This window comes from Molossus molossus, unplaced genomic scaffold, assembly GCF_014108415.1.
Source record: "Molossus molossus isolate mMolMol1 unplaced genomic scaffold, mMolMol1.p scaffold_m16_p_22, whole genome shotgun sequence".
NCBI classification, from domain to species: Eukaryota; Metazoa; Chordata; class Mammalia; order Chiroptera; family Molossidae; genus Molossus; species Molossus molossus.
The window spans coordinates 35360296-35387550 of record NW_023425358.1 but is presented as its reverse complement, the minus strand read 5'-3'; the positions used below and the strand labels follow the sequence as shown (position 1 = coordinate 35387550).

At 62.4% G+C, this 27255-nt stretch overlaps 4 protein-coding genes across 4 annotated transcripts in view; 2 read left to right on the top strand and 2 right to left on the bottom strand.

Moving 5' to 3' along the window:
• Positions 1-6165, top strand: part of PITPNM2 (phosphatidylinositol transfer protein membrane associated 2) — a 38908-nt gene extending 32743 nt beyond the window's left edge. The window contains exons 20-27 of the mRNA XM_036276573.1: positions 2904-3052; positions 3342-3458; positions 3749-3865; positions 3948-4096; positions 4198-4347; positions 4734-4917; positions 4992-5120; positions 5218-6165. Coding sequence (XP_036132466.1) covers positions 2904-3052; positions 3342-3458; positions 3749-3865; positions 3948-4096; positions 4198-4347; positions 4734-4917; positions 4992-5120; positions 5218-5544 — 1322 coding nt within the window. The 3' untranslated portion in view covers positions 5545-6165. The remainder of the gene's footprint in view (positions 1-2903; positions 3053-3341; positions 3459-3748; positions 3866-3947; positions 4097-4197; positions 4348-4733; positions 4918-4991; positions 5121-5217) is intronic.
• Positions 6166-8553: 2388 nt separating this feature from the next.
• On the bottom strand, positions 8554-10313 carry ARL6IP4 (ADP ribosylation factor like GTPase 6 interacting protein 4). The gene is made up of 5 exons (XM_036276827.1): positions 10144-10313; positions 9515-9799; positions 9318-9435; positions 8958-9027; positions 8554-8880 (listed from the first exon to the last, which is right to left on the bottom strand). The coding sequence occupies exons 1-5, from the start codon at positions 10304-10306 to the stop codon at positions 8824-8826; spliced, it is 693 nt and encodes a 230-aa protein (XP_036132720.1). The 5' UTR covers positions 10307-10313; the 3' UTR covers positions 8554-8823.
• Positions 10314-12029: 1716 nt separating this feature from the next.
• Positions 12030-16299, bottom strand: OGFOD2 (2-oxoglutarate and iron dependent oxygenase domain containing 2). Its single transcript, XM_036276892.1, has 7 exons — positions 15701-16299; positions 15240-15296; positions 14485-14598; positions 14297-14396; positions 12946-13073; positions 12476-12733; positions 12030-12400 (listed from the first exon to the last, which is right to left on the bottom strand). The coding sequence occupies exons 1-7, from the start codon at positions 16034-16036 to the stop codon at positions 12137-12139; spliced, it is 1257 nt and encodes a 418-aa protein (XP_036132785.1). The 5' UTR covers positions 16037-16299; the 3' UTR covers positions 12030-12136.
• ABCB9 (ATP binding cassette subfamily B member 9) overlaps positions 15943-27255 on the top strand; it is a 27819-nt gene continuing 16506 nt past the window's right edge. Inside the window, exons 1-2 of the mRNA XM_036276893.1 lie at positions 15943-16051; positions 25770-26455. Of these exons, the coding sequence (XP_036132786.1) occupies positions 25855-26455 (601 nt within the window). The 5' untranslated portion in view covers positions 15943-16051; positions 25770-25854. The remainder of the gene's footprint in view (positions 16052-25769; positions 26456-27255) is intronic.

Below are 27255 nucleotides of genomic sequence, written 5' to 3'. Positions count from 1 at the left end.
GCACGCTCCCCTCTGTCCTGCAGGGGGCAGTATGCCCCCCAGGGAATAGCTGGCAATGCCTGGACACAGCTGGGGAGGGGGTGCTACTGGCTTCTGGTGGGTGGAAAGCAGGGGTGCTGCTCAACACCCTGCAGTGCCCAGGATGCCCCCGCGATGAAGAGCGATCCCCAGATGAAGGAGTGGCCCCGTGGGGCCAAGTCCAGGTGGTACAACACTGGGGGCACCACTCAGGAAGCTGGGAGACGCCGGTCCAAGCCCAGGGCGGGGTGGGCAGTGTGTTCTCTGAGGGAGAGTGCTGAGGACACGTGATCGGAGCCGGCCCATCGGGAGGGTTGGCTGAGGGAGCCAGGGAGGTGAGGTCTCTGTGGCCACGGGCCCTCCTGCCGCCTCGGGCAGAGGACACGGGCAGCCTTCGCTCCCGCCCGTCTCAGAAGCTTCCCTGCAGCTGGCAGAGTCCGGATCACCCCTTCTCAGTGGCCCCTGCCCACTGCCCCCTGCCCGCTGCCCCTGCCACCCTCCCTGCCCACGTGCCCAGTTCTCAAGCTGCCTGTCACCCAAGCAGTATGGGGCGAAGGCCGGAGTGTCCTCCCGTGAGGGCCCAGGGCCTGCGCGCCCAGCGCTGTCCTTCCCCTGTTCTTGGTCCTCAGAGGCCCCCGTGCCGCTCGGCCACACCCCCAGCATCAGGCGCCTGTCCCTGCTCGCCCTGCCCCCCCCACCCCTGTCCACCCCGGGTCCCCGCCTGCAGGCCAGGTGGGCGAAGCCCCGCCTCCCCAACTTGGACTTCAGAGAAGGTACTGGGCATCGAGTGCCCTCCCTCCACACTCACCACCTCACTGGATCCACTCCGTTCCCGGGCAAAGCTCACTGCGGGCCTGTCACCTGCCCGTTCCCGGGCACAGCTCACTGCGGGCCTGTCACCTGCCCGTTCCCGGGCACAGCTCACTGCGGGGCCTGTCACCTGCCCGTTCCCGGGCACAGCTCACTGCGGGGCCTGTCGCCTGCCCGTTCCCGGGCACAGCTCACTGCGGGGCCTGTCGCCTGCCCGTTCCCGGGCACAGCTCACTGCGGGGCCTGTCGCCTGCCCGTTCCCGGGCACAGCTCACTGCGGGGCCTGTCGCCTGCCCGTTCCCGGGCACAGCTCACTGCGGGGCCCTGTCACCTGCCCGTTCCCGGGCACAGCTCACTGCGGGGCCTGTCGCCTGCCCGTTCCCGGGCACAGCTCACTGCGGGGCCTGTCGCCTGCCCGTTCCCGGGCACAGCTCACTGCGGGGCCCTGTCACCTGCCCGTTCCCGGGCACAGCTCACTGCGGGGCCCTGTCACCTGCCCGTTCCCGGGCACAGCTCACTGCGGGGCCTGTCGCCTGCCCGTTCCCGGGCACAGCTCACTGCGGGGCCCTGTCACCTGCCCGTTCCCGGGCACAGCTCACTGCGGGCCTGTCACCTGCCCGTTCCCGGGCACAGCTCGCTGCGGGGCCTGTCGCCTGCCCGTTCCCGGGCACAGCTCACTGCGGGCCTGTCGCCTGCCCGTTCCCGGGCACAGCTCACTGCGGGGCCCTGTCACCTGCCCGTTCCCGGGCACAGCTCACTGCGGGGCCCTGTCGCCTGCCCGTTCCCGGGCACAGCTCGCTGCGGGGCCTGTCGCCTGCCCGTTCCCGGGCACAGCTCACTGTGGGGCCTGTCGCCTGCCCGTTCCCGGGCACAGCTCGCTGCGGGGCCTGTCGCCTGCCCGTTCCCGGGCACAGCTCGCTGCGGGGCCTGTCGCCTGCCCGTTCCCGGGCACAGCTCGCTGCGGGGCCCTGTCGCCTGCCCGGTCCCCGGGCACAGCTCGCTGCGGGGCCTGTCGCCTGCCCGTTCCCGGGCACAGCTCGCTGCGGGGCCTGTCGCCTGCCCGTTCCCGGGCACAGCTCGCTGCGGGGCCTGTCGCCTGCCCGTTCCCGGGCACAGCTCGCTGCGGGGCCTGTCGCCTGCCCGTTCCCGGGCACAGCTCGCTGCGGGGCCCTGTCGCCTGCCCGTTCCCGGGCACAGCTCGCTGCGGGGCCTGTCGCCTGCCCGTTCCCGGGCACAGCTCGCTGCGGGGCCTGTCGCCTGCCCGTTCCCGGGCACAGCTCACTGCGGGGCCCTGTCGCCTGCCCGTTCCCGGGCACAGCTCACTGTGGGGCCTGTCGCCTGCCCGTTCCCGGGCACAGCTCACTGTGGGGCCTGTCGCCTGCCCGTTCCCGGGCACAGCTCGCTGCGGGCCTGTTGCCTGCCCTGCTGAGGCCTGACCTGGGACCTAGAAGCTGGGCTGGGAGAACCCAGACATCCGGGGAGGAGGCGAGAGTAGCTGGAGTTGGGGGGGTGCCCATGGAGTGGAATGGGGGGGCGAAGGATTGGGGGTCAGGCAGGCTGCCAGCAGAGGGCAGGAGGTACCCCTCACTGAGTTTCCGAGGCATCTCCTGCATGTGGCCACCCGGGGGGCACTTTACAAGCCTCCTCTGTAGCTGGGGTGGTTGGCCAGCCCCAAGTGGGAGCCCAGATTCCCACTCAGCCTCACTGGGCTCCTTGGGGCCCAGGAATTGTACCACCACTGCGGTGAAGACTTTCACAGCCTTGAGGCCTAGGGGTACAGGGTGCCAGGAGGGGACAGCAATGGGGCCCAGGGCAGGGGTCACCAGGATCTATGACAGGACCAAGGACAGCCCATCCTGCTCCAGAAGGCTTTTCCCCTCCCCCTCTAAATCCACACCCTGCCTGTGCCCCTGCCCTGGTCTCCTTGCCTTCGGGTCCCTCAGTCACCCAGCCTCGCGGGGGGGGCTCTCGCTTTGGCTGCCGCCCTTCCTGGGTCAAGGAGGGTTCTCGGGTTGAGCTGGGCCTCGGGCCCGGGCGCCTCGGGGTCCCAGCCCAGTCACGGCCCCTCCCGGCAGTCGCTGCGAAGTGGTGGGGCCAGAAGCGGATCGACTACGCCCTGTACTGCCCCGACGCCCTGACAGCCTTCCCCACGGCCGCCCTGCCGCACCTCTTCCACGCCAGCTACTGGGAGTCCACGGACGTGGTGTCCTTCCTGCTGAGACAGGTACCGCGCCCCTGCCCGGCACACACAAGGGCCCGAAGGCCACGGCCGCGGACGCAGCCCCAGTTCACAGATGAGGGCGGTGGGGGACCCGCCCTCTGACCCCGTCGGAGAAGAGCCAGTAGGACGAAGGGACCTGTGGGGACGCTGAGATAGAGTGAATGCACTTGCAGTCGTGGGACACAAATTTGGGGGGCCCAGAGGGTGGGCTCCCAAACCCTCGCCGCTTCCTACTTCCGGCCCCTGGAACAGGAGGCCCGGGCCCGAGCCTGCTCCATGCTGCCTCCCCCAGGTCATGAGGCACGACAGCTCCAGCATCTTGGAGCTGGACGGCAAGGAGGTCTCGGTGTTCACCCCCTCGAAGCCGCGGGAGAAGTGGCAGCGCAAGAGAACCCACGTGAAGCTGCGGGTGAGGGTCCGAGTGCCGGCCGTCCTGCTGTCCCATCTCCCGGATGAGGCGGCGGAGTCGCAGGACGCGTGCTCTCATCTGCTCCTGTCTGTGAGGCTGGGGCTGTCACCCCGTCACGGACAGGGAAGGGCAGCGGGCTCCCTCGGTTCCCCAAGGCCACGGGACCCAGTGGCTGAGCTGGGCTTGAACCTGGGTTTTCTGGCCTTAAGCCCAGCTCACCCCAAAGGCCCTGGAGACCCCAGCTGCCCCTCCGCCCCCACCCGGACCCAGCTTTGCCCTCCCCTTCTCAGAACGTGACAGCCAACCACCGGATCAGTGACGCGGTTGCCAACGAGGATGGCCCACAGGTTCTGACGGGCCGGTTCATGTACGGGCCCCTGGACATGGTCACCCTGACTGGGGAGAAGGTGAGGACGGGGGGTTGGCCAGGGGGTGGGGGTGGGAGGCCAGGGGCACAGCCCGCCGGTGACCAGCCTGCCCGGCTCCCAGGTGGATGTGCACATCATGACACAGCCTCCCTCGGGGGAGTGGCTGTACCTGGACACCCTGGTGACCAACAGCAGCGGGCGCGTCTCCTACACCATCCCTGAGGCCCACCGCCTGGGCGTGGGCGTCTACCCCGTGAAGATGGTGGTCAGGTACTCGCCTCCCTCCCGGGGAGGGCAGGTGGGGGGCGGGCGGCCCCCCCGGGGCAGGAGGCGGGAAGGGCTCTGTGGGTTCTGACGAGCCACGCCCCCAGGGGCGACCACACTTTTGCTGACAGCTACATCACCGTGCTGCCCAGGGGCACGGAGTTCGTGGTCTTCAGTATTGACGGCTCCTTTGCCGCCAGCGTGTCCATCATGGGCAGTGACCCCAAAGTTCGGGCTGGGGCCGTGGACGTGGTGCGGTGAGTGCCCCCGGCCCCCAAGGCGCACAGTGGGTGGGTCTGTGGTGCCAGCGTAGGGCATTCGGCAGGGACCTTGAAGCAGGCACCAGCACTCATTAGCTGTGTGGCCCTCATCTGACCTCTTGATGTTGGGTGCTCAGCCCCCTCACCTGGGCGGCGGGGTCCTCGTCAGGCCGGGCACACTGCTGCAGAGGGGGAAGGATTATGGGACTCAGGTCGTGGCGCTGCGCCAGGCCACTGCCAGCCACCTGCTGCTGCCGCTGCCGGAGTCTGAGCAGAGAGCCTCTGCAGTGGCCGGAGGAGGGGCTGGCTGGGCAAGGACACAGGGCGGCCCAGGAAGGGGGACAGGGTGGCGTGGGACACCCAGGCCTGCCCCTCGCCCCCAGGCACTGGCAGGACCTGGGCTACCTCATCATCTATGTGACGGGCCGGCCCGACATGCAGAAGCAACGGGTCGTGGCGTGGCTGGCCCAGCACAACTTCCCCCACGGCGTGGTGTCCTTCTGTGACGGCCTGGTGCACGACCCACTGCGACACAAGGCCAACTTCCTGAAGCTGCTCATCTCCGAGGTGGGTCCTGGCGGAGGGGTCGGTGGGGTGGGCTGGAAGGGTCACGCCTGTGCCCACACTGGCCTCGCCCACAGCTGCACCTGCGTGCGCATGCAGCCTACGGCTCCACCAAGGACGTGGGGGTCTACAGCGCCATCAGCCTGTCCCCCATGCAGATCTACATTGTGGGCAGGCCCACCAAGAAGCTGCAGCAGCAGTGCCAGGTGAGTGGGCGGACTGTGGCGGGGGCACGGGGGGCAGCCCGGAGGGCCCTGCCCTGTGACCAGGGCCGTCCTCACTGGCCCCCCCCCCCCCCCGCAGTTCATCACAGACGGCTACGCAGCCCACCTGGCCCAGCTTAAGTATAACCACCGGGCGCGGCCAGCCCGCAACACGGCCACCCGCATGGCACTGCGCAAGGGCAGCTTCGGCCTGCCCGGCCAGAGTGACTTCCTGCGCTCCCGGAACCACCTGCTCCGCACCATCTCGGCCCAGCCCAGCGGCCCGGGTCTCAGGCACGAGCGGACGCAGGGCCAGCTGCCGGACGGCGAGCCACGGGGCCAGCGCAGCATGAGCGTGGCGGCCAGCTGCTGGGGCCGAACCACGGCTGGCCGGCTGGAGCCAGGGGCAGCCACCGGCCCCAAGTAGGGCACCTCAGCAAGGCACTGTGGTCTCCATGGTGCTAGGCCAGGCGGCCAGCCCACCAGGAGGCCTGGCCTGGGCATATGCCGTCAGCTGGGGACAGACTTGTCCCAGGGCCCAGCAGAGGACACCGGCCGTGCCACACTGCGCTCCCAGCCCTGCCTCGTGTCCTAGGTCCTGAGGGGTTCCCATTGTCATGGAAGCTGGCGGGACAGCCCGCCCCAGGACGACAGAAGGTCCAGGACCCCCCCGGGGACCGGCCTTGAAGGTACTCCTGAACAACGGCCCTGCATTGACCTCGCGGCATCCTGACTCCAGGCCGGGCCCTGCCTGCCACCTTCCTGGCCACTAGCTTGCCCTGACCCCCACGACCCCTCCCACCTGGAAGCAGCTCCAAGCGGGGGGACGGCCTGCTTCTTGTTGACTCAAGTTAACTCTTCAACCTCACTGGTTTGCACTGATTTTTGAGAGCAGAGTTTAATACCCAACTCCTGTGGCTACAGACCCATCACACGCATGAAAATCCAACTTTTGCTGATCCAGGACCTAGTGCCACACAGAAGGCTCCGGGGCACAAATCCCTGTGAGAGCAGGACAGAAAGGCCATATCTCCACTTCGGCCGCTCCGCCCGACCGCGGCCAACCCGGGGCCCGTGCCGCTGTGGGCCTGGCACCGCCTGCGGCTCGGGCACAGCCCAGGCCGCGGCCGGTGAAGCCCTGCCTCGGCCTGCAGGGCCTGGACGCCTCTCCCACTCCTGGCCCGCCATCGGCCAAGGCCCCGCGCCGCGGCCCTCCCGCGTTTCTACACCTTTCTACTTCTTGGATCTGATTTCTACGGGGTTTTTTTAAACGAGCAATCCTTGGCTGCTTCCTTTTCTTAACTCTTTCAGTACCCAGTGCAGCCCCTCCACAGGAAGCACCCAGCACTGTGACGGAGTCCAGCCTGGTTCTGGGTCCCGGGGCCCTGCCTCCTGCCCACGCAGGGGGGGTGGGTGAGGCACACACAGGTTTTTAACGCCCGTCCGTCCCAGTCCCGTCTGGGAAGCCACAGCCCCGTCTTCAGCGTCAGGGCAGGAGCCACAGCTTCGTGTCCTGCCTGGTCAAGACCACGCCGCCCTGCAGCGGTCTGCGCGTCAGCCCTCCCTCCCCAGAACCGACTGCGACATCAGCTGTGGCGCTCAGCTCGGCTCTGCGGCCCGTCTGCTGCTCCTCTGCCTTCAAGGTCGGGGAGACTGCCCGCCTCGGCAAGTGTCCAGCCCCCGGGCTCCATGTCTCAGAACCTGCTGCCAACCTGGATGCGGCCCGGGGCCTCGGGGCCTCGGCCAGGATGCGGGGGTGCACATTGACGTGAACCTTTTCCCGTGTAGATACGCACAGCCAAAGGGCCGTGTAATGTTCTGCCAAAGTGGGTCTGTACAGAGTGAAAGCTATTTATTTTGCGCAGAGAAAAATGTCTGGAGGGATGGGACCTTCAGGTTTATTCATATTTAAGGTGTAGCTTTTCTTTGTTGTTCCGGGCGTTATGTATAAAGCAACGATTATTTTATGGACCAAGTTTTAATGTAACTGTTGCGGTGCAAGTGCAATATCTGAATTCCTCTGCCCCGGGGGACGGCCTGGCCGACAATCACAGCCCCGCCAGGGCGTGGCCATGCCTCCTCCATCGCCCGCCTCCCCCCATCTGGCCTACCCCTGGATGACTAGCCGTCAGGAGCACCTGGAAGAGCTCAGGCCCACTGGCAATAAAGGCTGAGGCTTCCTGGCCTGGACAAGCCATGTGGGCAGGGGGCTCGGCCTCCCCCGGGGGGCGGCCACCCCCACAGCTCTGCACTCCCCACCTTCCTGCCCAGCCGCCAGCCACGCCAAGGACAACAGCAATAGTCCCCTGGGCCTCGCCCAGCGGCCCGTAGCCATAGATGGTGAGATGGGCAGCCCACCCGCCCTGCTGACGTCTCTCCTGCATCCAGGTCTGCTTCCTGCCCCCTTAGGAATCTTTTTGGCACAGTCTCCTCTTGCGGAAGCACCAGTTTTTCAGAAACTGAGGGAGGGCAGAGTCCTTTGAAAAAATACCAAAAATGTTTACAGCGTTGGGTGCTGAGCTGCAGGCTCAGGCCTGACCAGTCATTACCAAAGGGTGAGGCAGGCCTTGCTGACTGCCACCCACCCAGGCCTGTGAGAGTAGAAGCCTTAGTCCCCTCCCACCCCGACCCCAGGACAGCCTCCGCCCACCACCCACACCTGCCACCTGCCTTCTCTTTGATTTCTAAAGAGGGATACAGCAGAGACCCCACACCCTGCCCAGCTCGATCTGAGCTGCCCACCCGCCCGCCACGTTGGTCTGTCCGTCTCCCCGTCTGTCTGGGCCATGTGCGCAGTGTCCTGACTTGTCCCCCCCCTTGCTGTCCCCGCTCCTTTGGGCCTGAGTGTGCTCTGTATACAGTATCATTGTCTGTCACACGAATTAAAGAAGCAGGAAGGCTTCCTTCTGGGTCTCGTTACTGTACCAGCCACCACAGCAGCGGGTGGGGGCGGGGGTGGCGGTGGAGGCACGGCCTGTCCTGTACACAACGGCAGCTGCATCCATGGTCACACCAGTGACTCACGTGAGCCTGACCCTGTGCCGCCCCTCTAGCCCCTTCCTGGCAGTGAACTGGGCTCATCCACAGCAACCCGGTGACGTGGGTGCACTGTCTCTGCTTACAGAGAACACCGGAAGCTGGGCCAGGACTCCCCCCGGACCACCTGGCCCAGCGCCGGGGCTCTCGGCTGTTGTCACCTTCGAACGGAACACGGCAAGGACAGCAGTCTCCCTCCGAGCCTGAGGGAATCGGGTCAAAGAGCCAAGTCTCTGGGTTGGGGTGGGGGGGGGCGAGTCCCAGCAGGCTGACCTGGGGAGGTGTGCGTGGCCACCAGGGCACACCCCGGCTTTCCCCAAAGCCCCTACTGCCCACTGGGCGCCGGCAGCCTGCAGCACCCTTTCGTCCCTCTCAGTACAAAAAGAACAGAACAGAAGTCTCCAACCAGGCAACATTTAATATCTGGGAAGGCACGCTCTTTCAGGAGAAGGGGTGCTGACTCAGACGGGATCCCAGTCCTCCACCCCTGCATCAGACGATCCCAGTCCTCCACCCCTGCATCTGACGGAGATCCCAGTCCTCCACCCCTGCATCTGGGCGGAGGCTGGGCCAAAGGCCGGTCCACAGGAGAAGAGACAAACGTGCCCGCCTGGCCTCCTGCTGCCCACCCTATCATGCCAACACTGTCCAGACCTTGGTCAGCGGGTCGTCAGGGCAACAGCCCTGCTCGCATCTGGAAGGCCAGGCCGTCCCCTCGGGTGGCTTGCTGGGTGAGAAAGCACATAGGAGGGGACATCACACATGGAGCTGAGGGGGAGTCCTGGGCAAAGGGGCGACACCCACCTTGTTGATCTCCCTGTGTCGTTCCTTGGTCACGATCTCCTCGAGGACCTCGCCGTCTCCCTTAATGAGCCTGCGGGAGGAGGGAGCAGCTGAGCGGCTAATGCCTGGGGGGAGGGGTCTCAGGCCTCGGGCTCCACCACCCGCCTCTCCTACCCTTGAAACGGGAACAAAGGTGGCCGTGGCCGGGTGGCTCTTTGATGACCCTCTCAAAGGCCCGTCCAGCCCCTGCCATCACTCGGGCAATGGGGCGGCACGGCCTCAGGAGTCCCATCCACAGTGACTCCTCTCCGCCCCTCCTCGGCCTTTTCACAGCTGCAGCCACACCCCGCCTCCTGAGAGTGCCCGCCTGGGGCTGCCCACCTGGTGCGCCCCGTCTCCGGGTCCACCACCTTTCGGATGACGCTCTGCCGGGCATCCCACTCCTCCTTGGTCATGGGCTTCATGGCCTGGATGCGAGATTTCTGCTCATCCGTCAGGACTAGGAGGGGACAGGGAAGGAGGTGGTGGTCGGACTGCAGAGGGGACCCTCCTGGTCCTGCGCACCCAGCAGCCCGTACCTGGGCCATCCTCTTCCTCCCCGGTGGATCTGTGCCACTGGTCCAGCGAGGGGCCTGGCAGGGCCTCGGGCTGCTGCACCTTTGTCTTCTCCTTGCTCTTCTTCTTCAGTTTCTTCTTCCTTTTCTTCTTCCTCCTCCTCTTCTTGTCCTTGTGCTTCCCCCGCTTCTTCCGGCCGCGGCTGGAGGAAGAGGAGGAGGACGCGGAGGTCGAGGCGCTAGAAGAACTGGAAGAGGAGGAGGAGGAGCTGGATCGTGGTCTCCTCCGGGCCTGGTGCTTGCTTCTCTCTGTGATGCGGGGAGAAGGCGAGGCTGGGAGGCTAGCAGGAGAAGTAAGCCCCCCCCCCCCCCCGGCCTGTGTCCGCTCGGGCCTGCAACAGACAGGTGAGACCTGGCGGGGTCACCGCTCCTGAGAGGCTCCTGTGTGACCCCGCGGCCCGGCCCGCTGCACACAGCGCAGGGCCCAGCGCTCCCCTTGGGCCAGCCCAGCCCCCCGATTCCGGTGGCTTTCCGTCCAGATGCGCGCGCTGCCTGCACCCCTCTGCCTACTGCTCCCCGCGGTCTCCCCACAACCAGCCCCGGGAAGCCGGCAGGTGAAGGTCCCGCGCTCCGTCCGCGCCCCGGGTCCTCACCCTCTGCCCCCGAGGAGGCGGTCCCGGCCTTGCGGCCCTGGGATGCGGAGGCCGAGCAGCTCCTCCGCGCGTCCTTGCTGCTCTTCTTCCTTCTCTTCTCCGGCCCTCGGCCCCGGGACCGGCTGCGGCTCCGCGGGCGCTGGCGGGGGCCGGCGGGAGCCATGGCGCCGCGGGCTGCAGGCGGCGCACAGGCTCACCCGGAGGCCCTCGGGGCGGCCCGCAGACCGGGCTCCGAGGCCCCCGGGGCAGGGACACCAGAAGCTCCGCGGCCACCGCACGACCCTCAACCACCCGGAGCCAGCGCCGCGGCCCCTTTAAGGACCAGCCCCCGCCGGGACACTCCGCGCCTGCGCAGGTCAGCGCCCCAGGAACCGCCGCGACCCTCGCCCGCCAGTGCGTTCTGAGCCCCTTCTCGCGCGCGCCTACCCTCCACCTCCGCGCCGTCCGCCTGCGGGAAGGTCCCGGCCGCTCTGTCCCCCGCTGCCCACGGGGTGCCGCCCCGCCTTCACGTGAGCAGGCGGCTGCGGGGCGACTTCCGGCCGGGGCGGTGCTCCGAGAGGCCGTCCGGCTGCAAAGCGGGCCCTGCCCCGTTAGTTCTGAAGCCCCAGGTTCCGCCCCCCGGGAGGCGCAGCACACGGAGCGGCGCGCCCACCTCCGGTTCAGAGGCGAGCCGGCATCCAGGTCTCGCCTGCTCCCGCAGCCCCGGGCTGCGGCCGTGCCCTGCAGCCTGGCGCCAGTCCCCGAGCTCGCAGGCCCTTTGCTGCAGTTGTGCCGTCTTCCCAGGGTGCCCTCCCAGCGCCCCCGCAGCAACCCGTCTCCCCAACGCCCCAGCGAAGGCGACCCTGCTGCGCGCTGCTTTCCAACCTGGGTTGTCTGTCGACTTGCCCACTCCATCAGACCCTGAGCCCCGGGCGTCTTCCCATCGTCCCCATGCGGGAACACGGAGACCCCAACCCAGAGGCAGAGGTCGTGGCGGTGAATGAGGGAGGGACCCCGTGAAGGGTGCATCACAGGCCTGCTCAGCATGGGCAGCGGAGACTCGGCTCCAGCTGGTTTCTGCAGTGTGGGTATGGCGCCTGGTGTCTCCAGACCTCCCCGCTTCCCAGGGAAGCCAGAACTCACCATCTCAACACGGAAATCCCTGGTTTTCAAATGTGCGACCCCCAGTGCCCAGTGACACTCCTCACCCAATTTGGGGCCACCAAGCTGCAAGCTTTTTGACGATAATGACAGCAGCAAACTCGGGGGCTGTTATAAAGCACTTTATATACCATTTGATTCTCACTACAGCTTTAGGACGACGGCACTTTCCCGAAGGGGCACTAAAAGCAGAGAGGCCGAGTACTCACCCAGAGTCACAGAGCTGCCGGTGGCCGAATTTGAACCCAGGCAGTCTGGCTGCAGAGGCCCTGCGCGTAACCCCTCAACACCATCTAGATACTAGTGGTGGCCCATTCAAATCCCCTTTATAGACAGGGGTACTCCTCCCCACTGTCCTGTCCGATGCTGACAGCTGCACCTGTACGTTTCTTGGTGAGATTCCCTTGGCCACTGGAAGCCACCTGTCCTGGAGAGGGGTGTCTGGAAAGTTATTCACACACACCCCCGCCCCACCATGCCCTCTCCCGACACATCCTGTAGCCAACAACTAATGCTGGGGGCATACTGGTAGATTCATGCTCCAGAGCTCCCAGGGACTGGCCTGAACTTAGATGCCATCTGAACCCACATCTTGGCCCAGCTCCTCCCTGCCTTGTCCTGCTTCTTGGACTCCCCTCACCTGAGGGCATTCCCTCGATAAACAGGAATCCCCATCTCAGATTCTGACAAACTGACTCAAGCCAGCCCGTCTGCTGAAAGAATGACCCAGAAGCCTGCTTGTCCTTTTGAACCAAGTGCCGAGGGCTACAAAGAGTTTATTTCTGTCCTGCCCGACCAGAGAGGGCAGAGCTCTCTGCTGTCATGCCACCCCCGACACAGGTCCCAACTAGGCTCAAGTCAGCGCACACAGATCCACCGTAGTGGGCTCCTCTCGGGTGAAGCCGTCACCGAAGCCCTCGTCATCCACCAGGTCGGGCTTGCGGCAGCACATGGGGCAGAGGCGGTTGCGCACAGCGGAGGCCCGGAGCCAGACGACGAGGTTCCATCGCTCCCCAGTGACCAGGGGCCGGGCCCCGTGCAGCTGGCCACCCCGGTGCAGGATGCCCTGGCCCACCACGTGCTCCACCTCCAGGGGCTTGGCCAAGGCTGAAGGCGCCTGCAGGACAGCTGGGCTCAGGCCTGGGCACTCCCAGCTGCCCGAGGCACTGCCCCGTGGGTCACACATACTAACCTGGAAGAGGCCCCCAAAGTACAGGGCGCCCCCCGTGAAGGCCTTGCCCAGGGCCACGTTGATGGTCAGCTCGGCATTGTCATAGTGGCAGCCCAACTCTCGGTCCTGGCCAGGCGCATACTTGACCACGAAGGCTCGATGGCTGTCGAGCCAGCCCCCGCCGCAGTCTGGGTACAGCAGGGCCATCAGCGGCTGTAGGAAGCGCTCCCGCAGCGGTGTCACCAGCGGCTCATCCAGGCCCAGCTCATGTAGCAGCACCTGGGAGGAGGAACGTGGGGTCAGCAGGGAAGCTGGTGGGCCTCACCCTGGGTCCCTGGGGTGTCCCCGGCTCGTAAATCTTCCAAGATTTCATTTTACAGACGGAGAGACCAAGGTCCAGAGAAGGCTACACAGCTTGCCTGCAGCACTCGGGTCAGTCTCCTCAGACCCAGGTGTCCCTGCCTCTGCCCACCAGGGGCAGCCTCACCCACCCCATAGTTGTTCATGGTGTTGGGTCTCCCCTTGGGCATGTCCGAGCGCTCGAAGTGCTCCAGCTCCTCCAGCAGGGCCTGGCAGAACCGTGCTGTGAACACCGGCAGCCGGTAGATCCGCTTCTCCTCTGCAGAGAGGGACAGTCTGTCGGCCTGGAGCTCCGGTGTGGGTTTCAGTCTCCCCGAGCTGTGTGAGCCCGGGCATGCCTTTTCACTTCCTCCAGCCTCAGTTTCCTCAGCTGTTCAATGGGGGTAACGCAGGTGCTCCCCTCCAGGCCTATTATGGTGACTGAAGGGTGCGTCATGTGCACAGCAGGGGAGGTCTGTGCTTGGACCCCCGCTCATCCCTGGAGCCTCTCATCCTGCCTCCAAGGGTGCCCACAGGTCTAGCCTTCAGACTCAGATGTGAGTCCTGGTGAGGCCCTGAGATGGGAAGGGATCACCCCCAGGACACCCAGCAGGCCAGCACGGAGCCACGCCAGGCCCACAGAGCCGGCCTCAGGCTCTCTCTGCACCCCTCCCCGCAGTGAACCACCCAAGTCTCCACCCCAACTCAGACGTTTCTTGGTGTGTTTGGTCCCCACAAGGAAGGATGAGAGGCTGCTCTTTCTTGTAGGGCCCTGGTGGGGAGAGGCCCGGCTTAGAATGGAAATGGGGACATTTCTTGGCAAGCACACCAATGTCCCAGGGTATAGGGGCATCTGGGCCAACTCACAAGCAGCCTCAGCCCCGCCCAGAGAGCCTCCTTACAATTCCAGCTGCTCAGGAGTAGATGGCAATGAGGCCCTATGCCAGGCCGGATGAGACATTTCATTCCACATTCCATCCTGTGCCCCCAACAGGGTGCAGGCTCCTGGAGGGGGTGGCTTTACTGTTCCCGTTTCAATGAGGAAACCAAGGCAGAGAGATTAAGGAACCTCACGGCCCCCTGGCCTGGAACTTCCTGCTGGGTTTAGCCAATGGGACACCCCAGCAGGAGATGGAGGCCAGGGGGAGAGGGGGCATTTCGGACTCTGGCGTGGCTGTGTGCCCACTCCTCAGGTCTAAAGATGGAAACACTCCCCTCCATCGCTGCCTTTGGTGGGGTCCTGCGCCATCCCTTGCTAATCCTTTAACCTAGCTCACACCTGTCTCAAATGTCCCTTCGTTAAGCTCTTCAGTCACCCCCAGCTGGCTCATGTGTGACACAAGGCACTGGATAACTGTATCTTGGGTGAGTGAGTGAGTAACGATGTCCTGTTCCTGTACCTCCCAGCCCCTGCTGGTTTGGTTTTTGGAGGCAGACATAATGGGTACAGGGACCCCCGTCTCCCACTCCCGAGTCTTGCCAGGTCATGGGCCCAAACCTCACCTGACACTGTCTCCAGCCGCTGGAGGAGGCCCTGGAGGTCTGCACCCGGCACCGTGCTGTACTCAGCCGCGGCCAGAAACCCTGGGGCCAGAGCCACATCCTGGGGACAGAACACACCCCCACTGTGGGGCAGGCAGCCACCCCGCCTGGATGCCTCCTCCTCCCAGCAGCCTGTCCCCGCTGGGTACCTGCAGCGAGCTGTAGATCTCGGGCCGAGCCGGGTGGTAAGAGCTGGCGATGAGGGCTTTCCTGGCAGCCGACTCCTGCCCCAGCCGCTGCCGCCGCTCCACCTCCTGCTCAAGCTGGGGTGGCACAGGGCCTGGTTACCAGGACAGGGCCTCCCGTCCCCTCCAGACCACTGTACAGATGAGGACACTGAGGCTCAGGAAGGCCAACGCAGGGCCCAGGCTGAGCGCGAGTCTCCCTCTGCTCCTGACTCTGCAGAGTTGATTTCAGGTGCCAAGCTGTTAGCTGAAAGGGACCTCTTCCAGAAGGGGGCCCATCCTGCTCTGAGCTGCAGGAGCCAGCACCTTAGGTGCCCTCGGCCAGCACGGGCCACTCCGGGAGGGGAACAGTCGCAGCGCAGTCTTGCGTTCCAGAGGCTGCAGAGAGCTCTCCCGGGAAGCTTCCCACCAATAACCCCAGGCGAGGGAAGAGGGTGTGAAACCTTGAGCAAGTGCCTCCCCTTGTTGAGCCCAATTTTTTCATCCCAGAGGGTATGAAGTAGACAACTGGGCATTTCCCTCTTTCTCTTTTCCTGGTGCCAGGCCCCAGGCGCTGTGGTGAGTGGGCACGGGACGGGGAAAGGAGGGTCTAAAGGAGCCCTTCAGCGATCCGGGACTGGCAGGCCCGAGGCTGGGGCACCCCTCAAACTGCTGACACAAATCTAAAAGGAAGGTCCAGACTGGGGGTGGAGGGGGCGCCGGAGGGTGGTAAGTGTTACCTCTTCCAACAGCTGCTGGAAGTCCTCGGGGCCGACGCAGCCTCGGCTGCGCAGGATCTGGGAGCAGAAGGGTCGGTGAGCACGACGGGGTGACCCCGGGCAAAGTCACTTCACCTCCCCGAGCCCCAGTTTCCCCTCCTAAAATGCAGATGCGAGCCCGGACCTCGCGGGCTCGTCGTGAGGATGAAACACGCTGAGCGTCGGCCCGGAGCAGGGCTGCCACCTGCCCTGGCGACGCGGACGGCGCAGCCGGGCCAGGCCCTGCCCTGAGCGCGGTGCACCTGCCGGGGCCCCCATTCCTGGGGCAGCCTCGCTGCAGACGGCCTCGTACCCCCACTTAAGGTGCAGAAACTGAGGCACCGAGATCGGGGCCCTCGGGCAAAGCACACGACCTCGGGCGTCGAGGAGCCTCCTCCACCCGCCCTCCCGCCCGTGTCCGCGGGGCCGGCGGCGCCACCCACCGGGCCGTAGTCCCGGCGCAGCTGCTGCTCGCCCCGGAAGCGCACGTGCAGCCCGTAGCGCGCCACGTACAAGTTCTCGGAGCAGAAGCAGGCGCAGCGGCAGAAGCGCCGCGGGGCGCCCGCCGTAGCCATGGTGAAGCGGCGCGCGCGGCCCCGCGGCTTCCGTAGGGGCACTTCCGGGTACGCCCTCGGGGTGGGGCGGCCAAGGGTCCGGTGTAAGTTTCCAAGCGCGGAGAAGGACGAAGACTCCGCCCCAGGAAACGGACTGCTCCGGGTCGCCGTGGGGCCTTCTCGTTCCGCCTCGCAGTGTCCCCAACCCACGAGGCCGGGATTCATCGCCCCGCTTTACAGGTAGGAGAACTGAGTCGGGCCGTCACGGGACGTGGGGCGGGGACTCGGACCCCCCCCCCGACCTTCTGCCGCCTCCCTTTCCTAACCGGCCAACCCCACAGGACAGTTCAAGGCGCTCTGGGGTTCTGGCTCGTTTCCTCCAAATGCTGGGAACCTTCCAGTTCCGTGCGCCTGAGCCTGGGGTTGGCATTTCTCCCGGGTCCCTGCCCGGCTCTCCGGAGCCCAGGCCGCGGTCCCTTAGCGTTGGCCGCCGGTTGCCTCAGTGTCCCCGCGAAAGCGCTCCGCCCGGCGTGACTTCCGGTGGCGCGGCCGCAGCGCTCCGGTGTGGGGCGGGGAGACGGGGCGTGGCTGTCCGCGGCCACTCCCCGCACGGCGGTTCGCGCGGTGCACAGCGGTTCGAGATGGGGCTGGTTCGGTCTCCCAGAGTGCGCACCGCGTTACCGAGAGGGGGAGCTGCGGGGTGCAGCGGGGAGACGTCCCGCCCTGGAGCGGTCCTGACCCCTGCCCTGGAGTCTCCCCGACTCGGCGTGGGCGGGCGTGCGGGCGGGCAGGACTCGGGGCCTCAGGACCTCAGCGCAGACCCCAGGGGAACGGGCAGCTGCAAGTGACAGCGCCTGTGGTCCGAGCTTCCCCGCGACGGGACCTGCGGCTCCACCACCGCTTGGTCTCCTTTCGTCCCTGCAGCAAACCTTTGAGCTACGCAGTTCCGTCACCCCGTTGTACAGGTGGGGACCGAGGTGGGCTGTCCCGTCACCCCGTAGTACAGGTGGGGACCGAGGTGGGCAGTTCCGTCATCCCGTAGTACAGGTGGGGACCGAGGTGGGCTGTCCCGTCACCCCGTAGTACAGGTGGGGACCGAGGTGGGCTGTCCCGTCACCCCGTAGTACAGGTGGGGACCGAGGTGGGCTGTTCTGTCATCATGTAGTACAGGTGGGGACCGAGGTGGGCTGTCCTGTCACCCCGTAGTACAGGTGGGGACCGAGGTGGGCAGTCCCGTCATCCCGTAGGACATGTGGGAACCGAGGTGGGCTGTCCTGTCATCATGTAGTACAGGTGGGGACCGAGGTGGGCTGTCCTGTCACCCCGTAGTACAGGTGGGGACCGAGGTGGGCTGTCCTGTCACCCCGTAGTACAGGTGGGGACCGAGGTGGGCTGTTCTGTCATCATGTAGTACAGGTGGGGACCGAGGTGAGCTGTTCTGTCATCATGTAGTACAGGTGGGGACCGAGGTGGGCTGTTCTGTCATCATGTAGTACAGGTGGGGACCGAGGTGGGCTGTTCTGTCATCATGTAGTACAGGTGGGGACCGAGGTGGGCTGTTCTGTCATCATGTAGTACAGGTGGGGACCGAGGTGGGCTGTTCTGTCATCATGTAGTACAGGTGGGGACCGAGGTGGGCTGTCCTGTCATCATGTAGTACAGGTGGGGACCGAGGTGGGCTGTCCTGTCACCCCGTAGTACAGGTGGGAACCGAGGTGGGCTGTCCCGTCATCCCGTAGTACAGGTGGGAACCGAGGTGGGCTGTCCTGTCACCCCGTAGTACAGGTGGGGACCGAGGTGGGCAGTCCCGTCATCCCGTAGGACATGTGGGAACCGAGGTGGGCTGTTCTGTCATCATGTAGTACAGGTGGGGACCGAGGTGGGCTGTCCTGTCACCCCGTAGTACAGGTGGGGACCGAGGTGGGCAGTCCCGTCATCCCGTAGGACATGTGGGAACCGAGGTGGGCTGTTCTGTCATCATGTAGTACAGGTGGGGACCGAGGTGGGCTGTCCTGTCACCCCGTAGTACAGGTGGGGACTGAGGTGGGCAGTCCCGTCATCCCGTAGGACATGTGGGAACCGAGGTGGGCTGTTCTGTCATCATGTAGTACAGGTGGGAACCGAGGTGCGCTGTGGTATCATTCCGTAGTACAGGTCACTTAATCTGTGGTGGGCTGAACTTGAACAGCAAGGGTTATGACAGGGCGAGCTGGGGGGAACGGGGCCAGGGTGGTATTGCGGCCAGGTCGCTGGGCAGAGGCGGCCATGGTTAACATTTTGAATTTTACCCTCCACCAAAAGGGAAGCTGTTTAATCCTCACAACAAACCCTGTGAAATAAGAACTGTCTTCATTTTTCAGATGTGGAAAACAAGGCTCAGAAAGGTTGAATGATCCACCCAAGGTCACACAGCTCCTAAGTGGTAGAGCCTGGAACGGAACTCAAATCTGACTCTGCTGGGCTGTTCGTAAAGGTGCAGCCAGGTCTGCATGAGTGCCCCTCCCCCACTAAGGCATAAAACCAAGGTCATTGGGCCACTGGGCCACAGGGACTCTAGGCCCCGCCCAAGCCTTCTGAAGCTACCAGGCTTCCTTACGGAGAATGGCTGAATGGCTGTCGGGGACTTGCTTCCGTTCCAAGCATCCAACTCCCCCGCCCAGCGCTGTGTGGCCTGAGAAGGTGTTTCAGGTTTCACAAGCATCTTGATTGCCCAGTGATAGCAAAGGGCCCTGCTCTCCAGGAAAGGATCCGTTTCCTGGGCTTGATGTTCAGTTACCCCCCGAGTGCCTTTCTCCCCAGCAGGCCCAGGGCGGGCTGGTGCCACCTCCAGGCCTGGAGTGAGCAGCCTCCCCCGCCAGGTCAGGTTGCTCCCTTTTGCAAGTTTGCAACATGAGCCTGTTCTGCTTGTCAGCTTAGACTGACCCTCCCGCCTCCTCCTGGGAGACAGTGCCACCCCCCCCCCCCCGCCCCAGCCCCACCCAACCTGGGCTCAGCTGAAAGATAACAGCAGCAAGAAGAATATTAACAGTAAGTGTCAAGTGTGACTCACAACCATCAATGACGTGTTTTGGTTAACCGCATGAGGTATTTCCATTATCTCCATTTTACAGATGAGGAAACTGAGGCTTGATTAAGTGTAGGGGCCTGTCTAGGGTCATAAGCCTAGTGAGAATTAGAACACACCTCCTGTGTGGTTCCAGAGTGGTATGGATGGTGTGTGTGTATACATACATGTGTGTATGTATGCATATAATGCAAGTGAATAGTGTGTGTGTGTATCTCACATTCTTCTAAATTAACATGGAGTACCCATACAAAAAGGGTACAAATAAGTCATAAATGTAGTTTGGTGACTATTTACAAACTAGACACCCATGTAACCAGCACCCAGATCCAAAACGAAACATTCCAGCTTCACAGAAAGCCCCCCCCCCACCTCCTCATCTCAGTCACTACCCATCTCCCAAGCGTCTTTTTTTTTTTATCCTCACCCGAGGACATTTTTGCATTTATCTTCAGATAGAGTGGGAGGGAGAGAGGGAGGAAGAAAGAGAGAGAAATATCGATGAGAAAGAGAAACATCGATGTGAGAGAGACACACCGACTGGCTGCCACCCACATGACCCCAACTGGGGCCAGGGACAAGCTGCAACCGAGGTACGTGCCCTTAGCAGGAACTGAACCTGGGTCTCTCTGGTCCTCAGGCCAATGCTCTGATCGCTGAGCCAAACTGGCCAGGGCTCCCAAGGATCCTAAGAGCAAAGATCTGTTCTTGAATTTGATAACATAAAATCACATAGTATTATTTTATAAACTGCTTCTTGCACTCAGCATTATGTTCTTGAGATTCATCTGTACTGTGCGTAGCAGCACTTCTTTCCTTTTCGTGGCTGTGTAGTATTCCACGGGAGTCAACCTTCCACCACTCACTGAGCCATTCCATAGTTGATAGGCATTTGCATGTTTCTCGTTTGGAGAGTGCATAAATGAAGCTGCCATGAGCATTCTTTTTTTAATGCAGTAAAATATACATAATGGAAAATGTATCATTTTAACTTTTAAATATACTTTTTTTTAGAGCAGCAAAATTGAGCTGAAAGTAGAGAGACTTCCCATATACTGTCTGCTCCCCACCACACAGACAGAGCCTCCCCCACTGTCAATGTCCTGCACCAGAGTGCAAGTTTGTTACAGCCAATAAAATCACATTGACGCATCATCACCCAAAGTCCATAGCATACGTTAGGGTTCACTCTTGGAGTTGTATAGTCTATGGTTTTTGACCCTGTAGAGTGATGTGTGCTCGCCATTGTAATATCATACAGAATAGCTTCACTGCCCTAAAAATCCTCTGTGCTCTGCCTATTCATCCCTCCCTCCTCCCTAACCCCTTGTAAACACTGATCTTTCTACTGTCTCCATAGTATGTAGCCTTTTCAGGCTGACTTCTTTCCCTTGGTAACAAGCATTTTAGATTCCTTCATGTCTTTTCATGACTTGACAGCTTGTGTCTCTTTAGCATTAAATAATAGTCCATTCTCTGCATGGACCACAGTTTATCCACTCACCTACTGAAGGACACCTTGGTCGCTTCCAAGTTTGGGTGATTATAAATGAAGTTGCTAGAAACTTCTGTGTGCCGTTTTTTGTGTGGACATACATTTTTAATGAAATCCAGCTTATCAATTCTTTTTTTCATGGATTGTGCCTTTGGTGTTGTGTCTAAATAATTTCATACTCAAGAAAATCTAGATTTTTCTCATGTTATCTTCTAGGAGGTTTATAGTTTTGCATTTTGCATTTTGGTCTATGATCCATTTTGACTTAATTTTTGTGAAAGGTGTAAAGACTGTGTCTAGCTTCTTTTGTTTGTTTGTTTTTTGCATGTGGATGTTCAGTTTTTCCAGCACCATTTGTTGAAAAATTATCGTTGCTCCATTGTTTGCCTTTGGTCCTTTGTTGAAGATCAGTGGACTGTATTTATGTGGGTCTGTTTCTGGCTCTCTGTTCTGTTCCTCTGGTCTATGTTTTGCTCAGTACCACACTGGGTTGATTATTGTAGCTTTACAGTAAGTCTTGAAGTCGCTTAGAATGGTGCAGGGCACATAGTAGGTGCTGGACACATATTTGTTGAATGAATGAGGATCATAACCCCCACCTTCCAGAGGAAAAAGCCGGTTCTAGAGCCAGGTGAGGGCATTTCCCTGCACTGAGGGCCTGGCTTGGCGGGCGGGGCGGGGCGGGGCTGGGCTCCTCGCAGGTGGGCTGGCTCTGGCCCCGCCCCTGGGCGCCCCGCCCACCCGGAGGCCCGCCCGCTCGGCTCTGACCTTGCTGCGGGCGGGAGGCGGAGCAGCAGAGTGAGCGCAGAGCCGGGCGCAGCCTCCAATGGGCAACGCGGAGCCGGCGTCCTTGACGACCCGAGTCCGCTGTGCCCCCTCCTCCCGGCCCACCCGGTGCCAGGTAAGGTAGCAGGTTAAAGCGCGGCGTCCGGGACCGGGACCTCTGACCCAGGTCCTTTCCAGGCCGGGGTGCCAAGCGGGGCCCAGGTTGGGGGGCGTCTGGGTCCTTCTTCCGGGAAGGTGGAGTAGGCATCTCCGTAGACGGTGGGAACCTCCGGAGAGCCTTCCTGGCCTGGGCCCCGGAATCCCGGCCTCCGCCCCCCTCCCCCCCCCACAGGCCGCAGATCCCCCCCCCCCCCCGCAGCATCCTTTCCACGCCCGCAGGATAAGCCCGCAGGATAAACGTTGCATTTTTTTTTTTTTTATCCTCACCCGAGGACATTTTCCTATTTTTTGTTCAGATAGAGTGGGAGGGAGAGAGAGAGAGAGAAACATTGACGTGAAAGGGACACATTGAGTGGCAGCGACCCGCACGACCAACCAGGGCCGGGGACAAACTGCAACCGAGGTCCGTGCCCTTAGCGGGAACCGAACCCGGGTCTCTCTGGACCGCAGGCCGACGCTCTAACCACTGAGCCAAACCGGCCAGGGCTAAATGTTGCATTTTTTAATCCCTCAGGCACCGCTGCCTCTAGGACAATGCCTTCCTAGAGGATTCTGGGACGGTTGCCTTCCCTCCAGGATCGGACAGGCTCATCTAGCGAGGGCTCCTCGCCCCCCACAGCCTGAGCCACACAGCCTGAGCGCTGGAGCTCCTGGGCCTGCCCTGTGGCAAACCTTTTCCCTCAGTCTCCCCAGCGGGCCGTTGGGCCAACGCCCCACACGCATTCACCCAGGAAGTGAGGCCTGTGGGTTCCCGGGCCCTCCCTTATTTCTGAGCCTCTGTGCAAACGGTGCCCCTCCCCAGACCTGGTCTTAATGAACAGCTTTAAACTGTCAGACAGCGCTCCCTGCCCTCCACCACTGTCCCACCCCCTGGAGACGGGCTGGGGTGGTCCCCTCTTCAGATAGGTCAGTGCCTGGTGACAGGAGACTGGCAGGAAGGCTGGGTAGCTCCTGGGTGTGCCTCACCCAGAGCCACACAACAACCTTCAACCATGGGACTTGGTGGGCTCAGCAACGGTGGGAGTCAGGGTGGGACAGTGCCGACCCAGCCCAGTCCTGGCCATGTGTCCCGAGCCCCCACCATCCCACAGGCCTGGCCTCGGTCATCCAGTGTCCACTGAGCCGTGATCGGGCCTCAGCACCCCTGGGCAATGGATGAGTACCTGGGGTAAAAGTTCACCAGGTTAGGGATGAACGGAGCTGCTTGGACCACCCTGGTCCTCCAGGACCATACTCTCCCAGTCCCTGGGCAAGGGCCCACCCAGAGAGCCCAGTGTTGGGTTTCAGGCCTGCCTTTGTCTAATCTCTGCATGTCCCTTAAGTTCCCCAAGCCAGTGTGAAATGGGGATGATAACTGTGAGGACTGGCCTGCCCCCCCACACACCGGCCCCGCCCCTGGTGGTGGTGAGCATTAACACGCAGGAGGCACCAGGCACTCAGCAGTGGCCTGCAGTAGTAACACCCCCGGAACAGTAGCTGCTGTGGGTGTGATGAAATTACGTACCACCTCCTGGCTGTCCTAGACCTGCCTGCTCCGTGCTGGCAGCTGGAGGTGCCCACTGTTTCTTCTGCTGGGCAGAAAGCCTTTGACTGACAGGGCCCCGTGGGGATGGGGTCCCTTGTTCATCCTGCATTTGGGTTCAAGGCGAGTTGCCCCTGTCTTCCTGGGCCTTGTCAGGCCCTGGGTGGTATCTGCTCCGGCCTCTGGCCACCACCTTGTCCTTGTCCCTGGGGCTACACACGACTTGCCCTCCGGCTTCACCTGACCGAGTCTTCCAGGTCAGAGAGAAGGACAAGGGAATGCCTCCGGCAGTCCTGTGGTCCTCTTTCTTCCCTCCTCACGGGCCTCGTGGCTGGTGGTGGTGTCCCCTTTACCTGCTGCTCGGGAGCCCGGCGTCCCCACCGAGGGCTGTAACCCGACCCAAGCTGGATCCGCTCCTCAGGGCCTGTACTAGGAGGGCTCAGCACTTGTCGCTGCTCTGCCTCCAGCTTGCTGGGTGACCCTAGATAAGCCTCGCTGCCTTCCCGTCTGGACCTCAGTTTCCCCATTTGTAAAACATGGTTCAGATAGTCTGTGATGCTGGAGTGCAGAATGTTGTTTGTTTCCGTGACGACAAACAACCAGGACTCCTAGGTGGCGGCTGTCCAATGGGATTGACATCACCCTAGGCAGAGCAGTATCGGGAAGAAGCCCCCGTTGTCTGGGAGTGGGGGCAGGGAGAGCTAGCCAAGCCACTGGGCTGGTCTCTGGCAGATCTGCCTCCGGTCCTATTCTGAACCCCAGATCCTTTCTGGGGGCTGAGGGCTCCCTGTGCCCACCAGGAGGTGAGCAGCAACAACATGGCTGGCAGGGCCTGGGCGGCCAGCAGTGGCTTGGCCGGGAGGCCTGGAGGGCACCATGCCAGCAGCATCCCTCCCTGGGTTTCGGCTGGAGCTCAGCCGTCACTGGCTCCCCGAGGCCTCTGCACTGCTGCCGGCTGGAGCTCACTGGCAGCCCAGCCAGGCCTGGAGGGGTGTCTGTCCCGGTCCCCACCCCTTGTCTTACTCAGCCCTGGCTTCCTTTGGAGGGACAGCGGCCTTCCCTGGGACAGACTTGAGTCTGTCTAGAGTACTGGTGTGCAGGCAGGCTCAGGCTTGGGGACCGTCACACCCCTGGGTCCTCTCTGCACCCCACACCCCTCCTCAGCACCAGTAGGAGAGGGTGTTTTGAAGGATTAGGACTTTGGAGTTGAGAGCACAGACTTTGGAACTCTGTGGCCTGGGTTCGAATCCCAGCTCTGCTACTCACCAGCTTTGTGATCTTGGGCAAGTCAGTAACTTCTCTGGGCCTCAGTTTCTCCACCTGCTAAATGGGGATGATGACGATGCGTGTCTCTCAATGTTGTCGGGAGGGCGAACGACGACTCTATAAGCAAATACATGCAAAGCGTGTGGTGACGTAAAGGGCCGGGCTCACGGGAGGCGCGGCCTCACATACCTTTGCTCGTGGTCACGGGCACCTGCTGTGTGCAGACAGCACAGGGGCTCAGTCAGATGCTGGGACCCCTCCCAGACCCCTCAGGGCCCGGCTTGGGCTTTGTTGGCGGAGTGATGTGAGGCATATACTCTCGCCTTTCTGTGCCTCAGTTTCCCCAACTGTAAATGGGGAGGTGGAGACACCGGCCTGTTGGCGTTGCCTGGGGTTTCTGTCACTCTGTGGGGGGATCTCTCCCGCTGGCCCCCCTTCCAAGGCACCCCTCAGTCACCTCTCCTGTTGCCCCAGACCTCACCCTTCCCCTTGGGAACCCAGAGCTTTGCTCATTTTGCAAACGGGGCAGGAAAGACCCCGAGAAAAAGGAGCAGACCCAGATCAGGAGGCAGCACTCAGAGGCACACCCCAGCCCAGTCCCAAACTCACGCCGCCAGGCCTGCGTCCCACGGTGCCCCTGCAGCTCCTGGGGCCTCCCAGCCCTGGCTGAGTCCAGAGGGGCTCAGCGTGGGAGTGCTTTAGACAAAGCTGACATCAAGCTCCGGAAAACTAAACGAGCCGAGGGCTGGGGGTGAGAGCCAGCCTGGACTGGAAGGAAAGATTCTGGAAACTTCCTGGCAGATGTGGAAGTCCGCGGGTTGCTCTAGGGCCTGCAGCCACCCCCTCTTGTTCTAAGAAGGTTCGTGTTTATTTGGGGAGGAGAGAACGTTTATCGAGCACCCGCTGTGTGTGTTGATAGCAACCAGCAGAGTTTCCTCCTGCCAGGCACGTGCCCGGATTTTCATGCTGACGTTTGAGGAAGGAGGAACCAGGCCGGTGACATGAAAGCAGCGATAGTCGTAGTAAAAACCACCACCCTTTATTGTGCTCTTTGCTTGTCTCAGCTTCAGCCACGAAGTCCTTCAGATCCCTCTCTGACCTCCTCCGGCCTCCGTGCCTCCCAAGCACGTCCGCACCATCCTGCCTCAGGGCTCTGGCACGGTCTGTTCCACCGGCCAAAATGCTTTTCCCGCATAGCTAGCCACACGGCGGACTCTCTCACCGCTTTCTGTCTTGCCCGTGTTGCCTCGACAGCACGCTGTTCCCTGGCTGGCACACCCTCTATAAAGCCTCCCTCACCCCCATGGCCCTCCATCTCTTCCCCACTGTTTCCCCATCCCCAGCCCTCACCTCTAACGTACTGTGTCATTTCCTTATTCTGTTTATTCCCTATGTCTGGCATGAATGTGTCCTCTACACAAGAGCAGGGCTCTTTGTTATGTTTGTGCATTGTTAAATCCTCAACACAAAGAACAGCGTCTGGCCCACAGAGGGCGCTAGTGACTTTCCCTTGAATAAGTGGAATCTTCACAACACCCCAGTGAAGTCAGTTCTCTTGTCATTGCCATTCTGCAGCCGAAGGAACTGAGGCCCAGAGAGGCCCAGTGACTTGCTCAAGGTCACACAGCCAGCCAGTAGCAAACCTGAACCCCTCACCCTTTTGCAGGTCTGGCCTCACCCCACAGGCAGTGGCTCTGCCCCCCATGAGCTAGAGCCTGCCCCCTGGTGCCTGCCCACCACCAGCCCGCAGGATGCAGCTGTGGAAGGCGGTGGTAGTGACCCTGGCCTTCCTGAGCACAGACGTCGGCGTCACCACAGCCATCTACCTCTTCAGCCACCCGGACCGCAGCCTGGTGGAGGACATCCGCCACTTCAACATCTTTGCCTCAGTGGTGGACCTCTGGGCGGCCTGCTTGTACCGCAGCTGCGTGTTGCTGGGGGCCACCGTCGGCGTGGCCAGGAGCTGCGCCGTGGGGCCCCGGCGTCTGCGGGCCTCGCAGACGGTCATGGCCCTGGTGTGCCTCCTCGCGGGCATCTACACCATGGTGAAGCTGCTGCTCTTCTCCGAGGTCCACAAGCCCGTTCGGGACCCGTGGTTCTGGGCCCTCTTCGTGTGGACCTACCTCTCCCTCGCTGCATCGCTTCTGCTCTGGCGGCTGCTGTCCTCAGTGCAGCCGGACGCCAGGCCCCTCGAGCTGGGGGCAGGTGCGGAGGCCGAGGGCTTGCCCGGGGACGACCAGCCGCCGTCGGAGCAGGCGTCCAGGGTCACCCTGAAGAAGCTGCTGTCCTACACCAGGCCCGACGGTGCCCTCCTCGCGGCGGCCTCCTTCTTCCTCGTCCTGGCCGCTCTGGGTAAGTGAGCACCCAGGGGCCGCGGGCACTCGGCTCTTAAGGGCCACAGCGCCTCTTCTCTCATTTGCTTCCGTGACTAATGTTGAGTATCTCCTATTAAATTGAGGTATTTTTATATGAATTTCGTGGCAACCCAATTACATGAACTTGGACGAGTGACTTAACCTCTCTGAGCCTCAGTTTCCTCATCTGTAAAATGGGAAGAGTAATAATACCATACCTATAGGATTAGTGGCAGGTGTTTGAGACTTGAAAGAGATAAAGGAGCAGATATCTTGGGGGACAGTACTCTAGGCAGCGGGAACAGCCTGTGCAAAGGTCCTGAGGCAGGAAGGTGCCTGGTTGTTAAAGGAATAGCATGGGCCATCGTCGCTGGAGCAGCGGGTCAGTGACGGGCCCGATCTTGCACGGCGCATCGGCCGCTGAAGGACTTCGACTGTTCCCTGGATGAGATGGGAGCTGTGGGACTGTTTTGAGCTGAGAGGCGACAAGGTCTGATCTCGGTTTCACAGGCTCCTGCCGTTGCCTGAGATGAGAGGCTGATGGGCGTAAGGGCAGGAAAAGGGAGAAGCGTGAGTTGCTACTGAGGTATCCAGGCAAGATCGGCAACTCGGACCCAGGTGGGGCGGTGGAGGCAGTAACAGTGGCCAGAGTCTGGGAATATTGTGGAGGTGGAGCTGCAGGATTTGCCGATGGATTGGAGAGTCCCGCGTGGCCCCTGTGAAGCTTGGACGAGAGGGTTTGCCTAGCACAGTGCCCACACCCCGTAAGGGCGCGTGAACTCTGTGTGGCATCTCTGG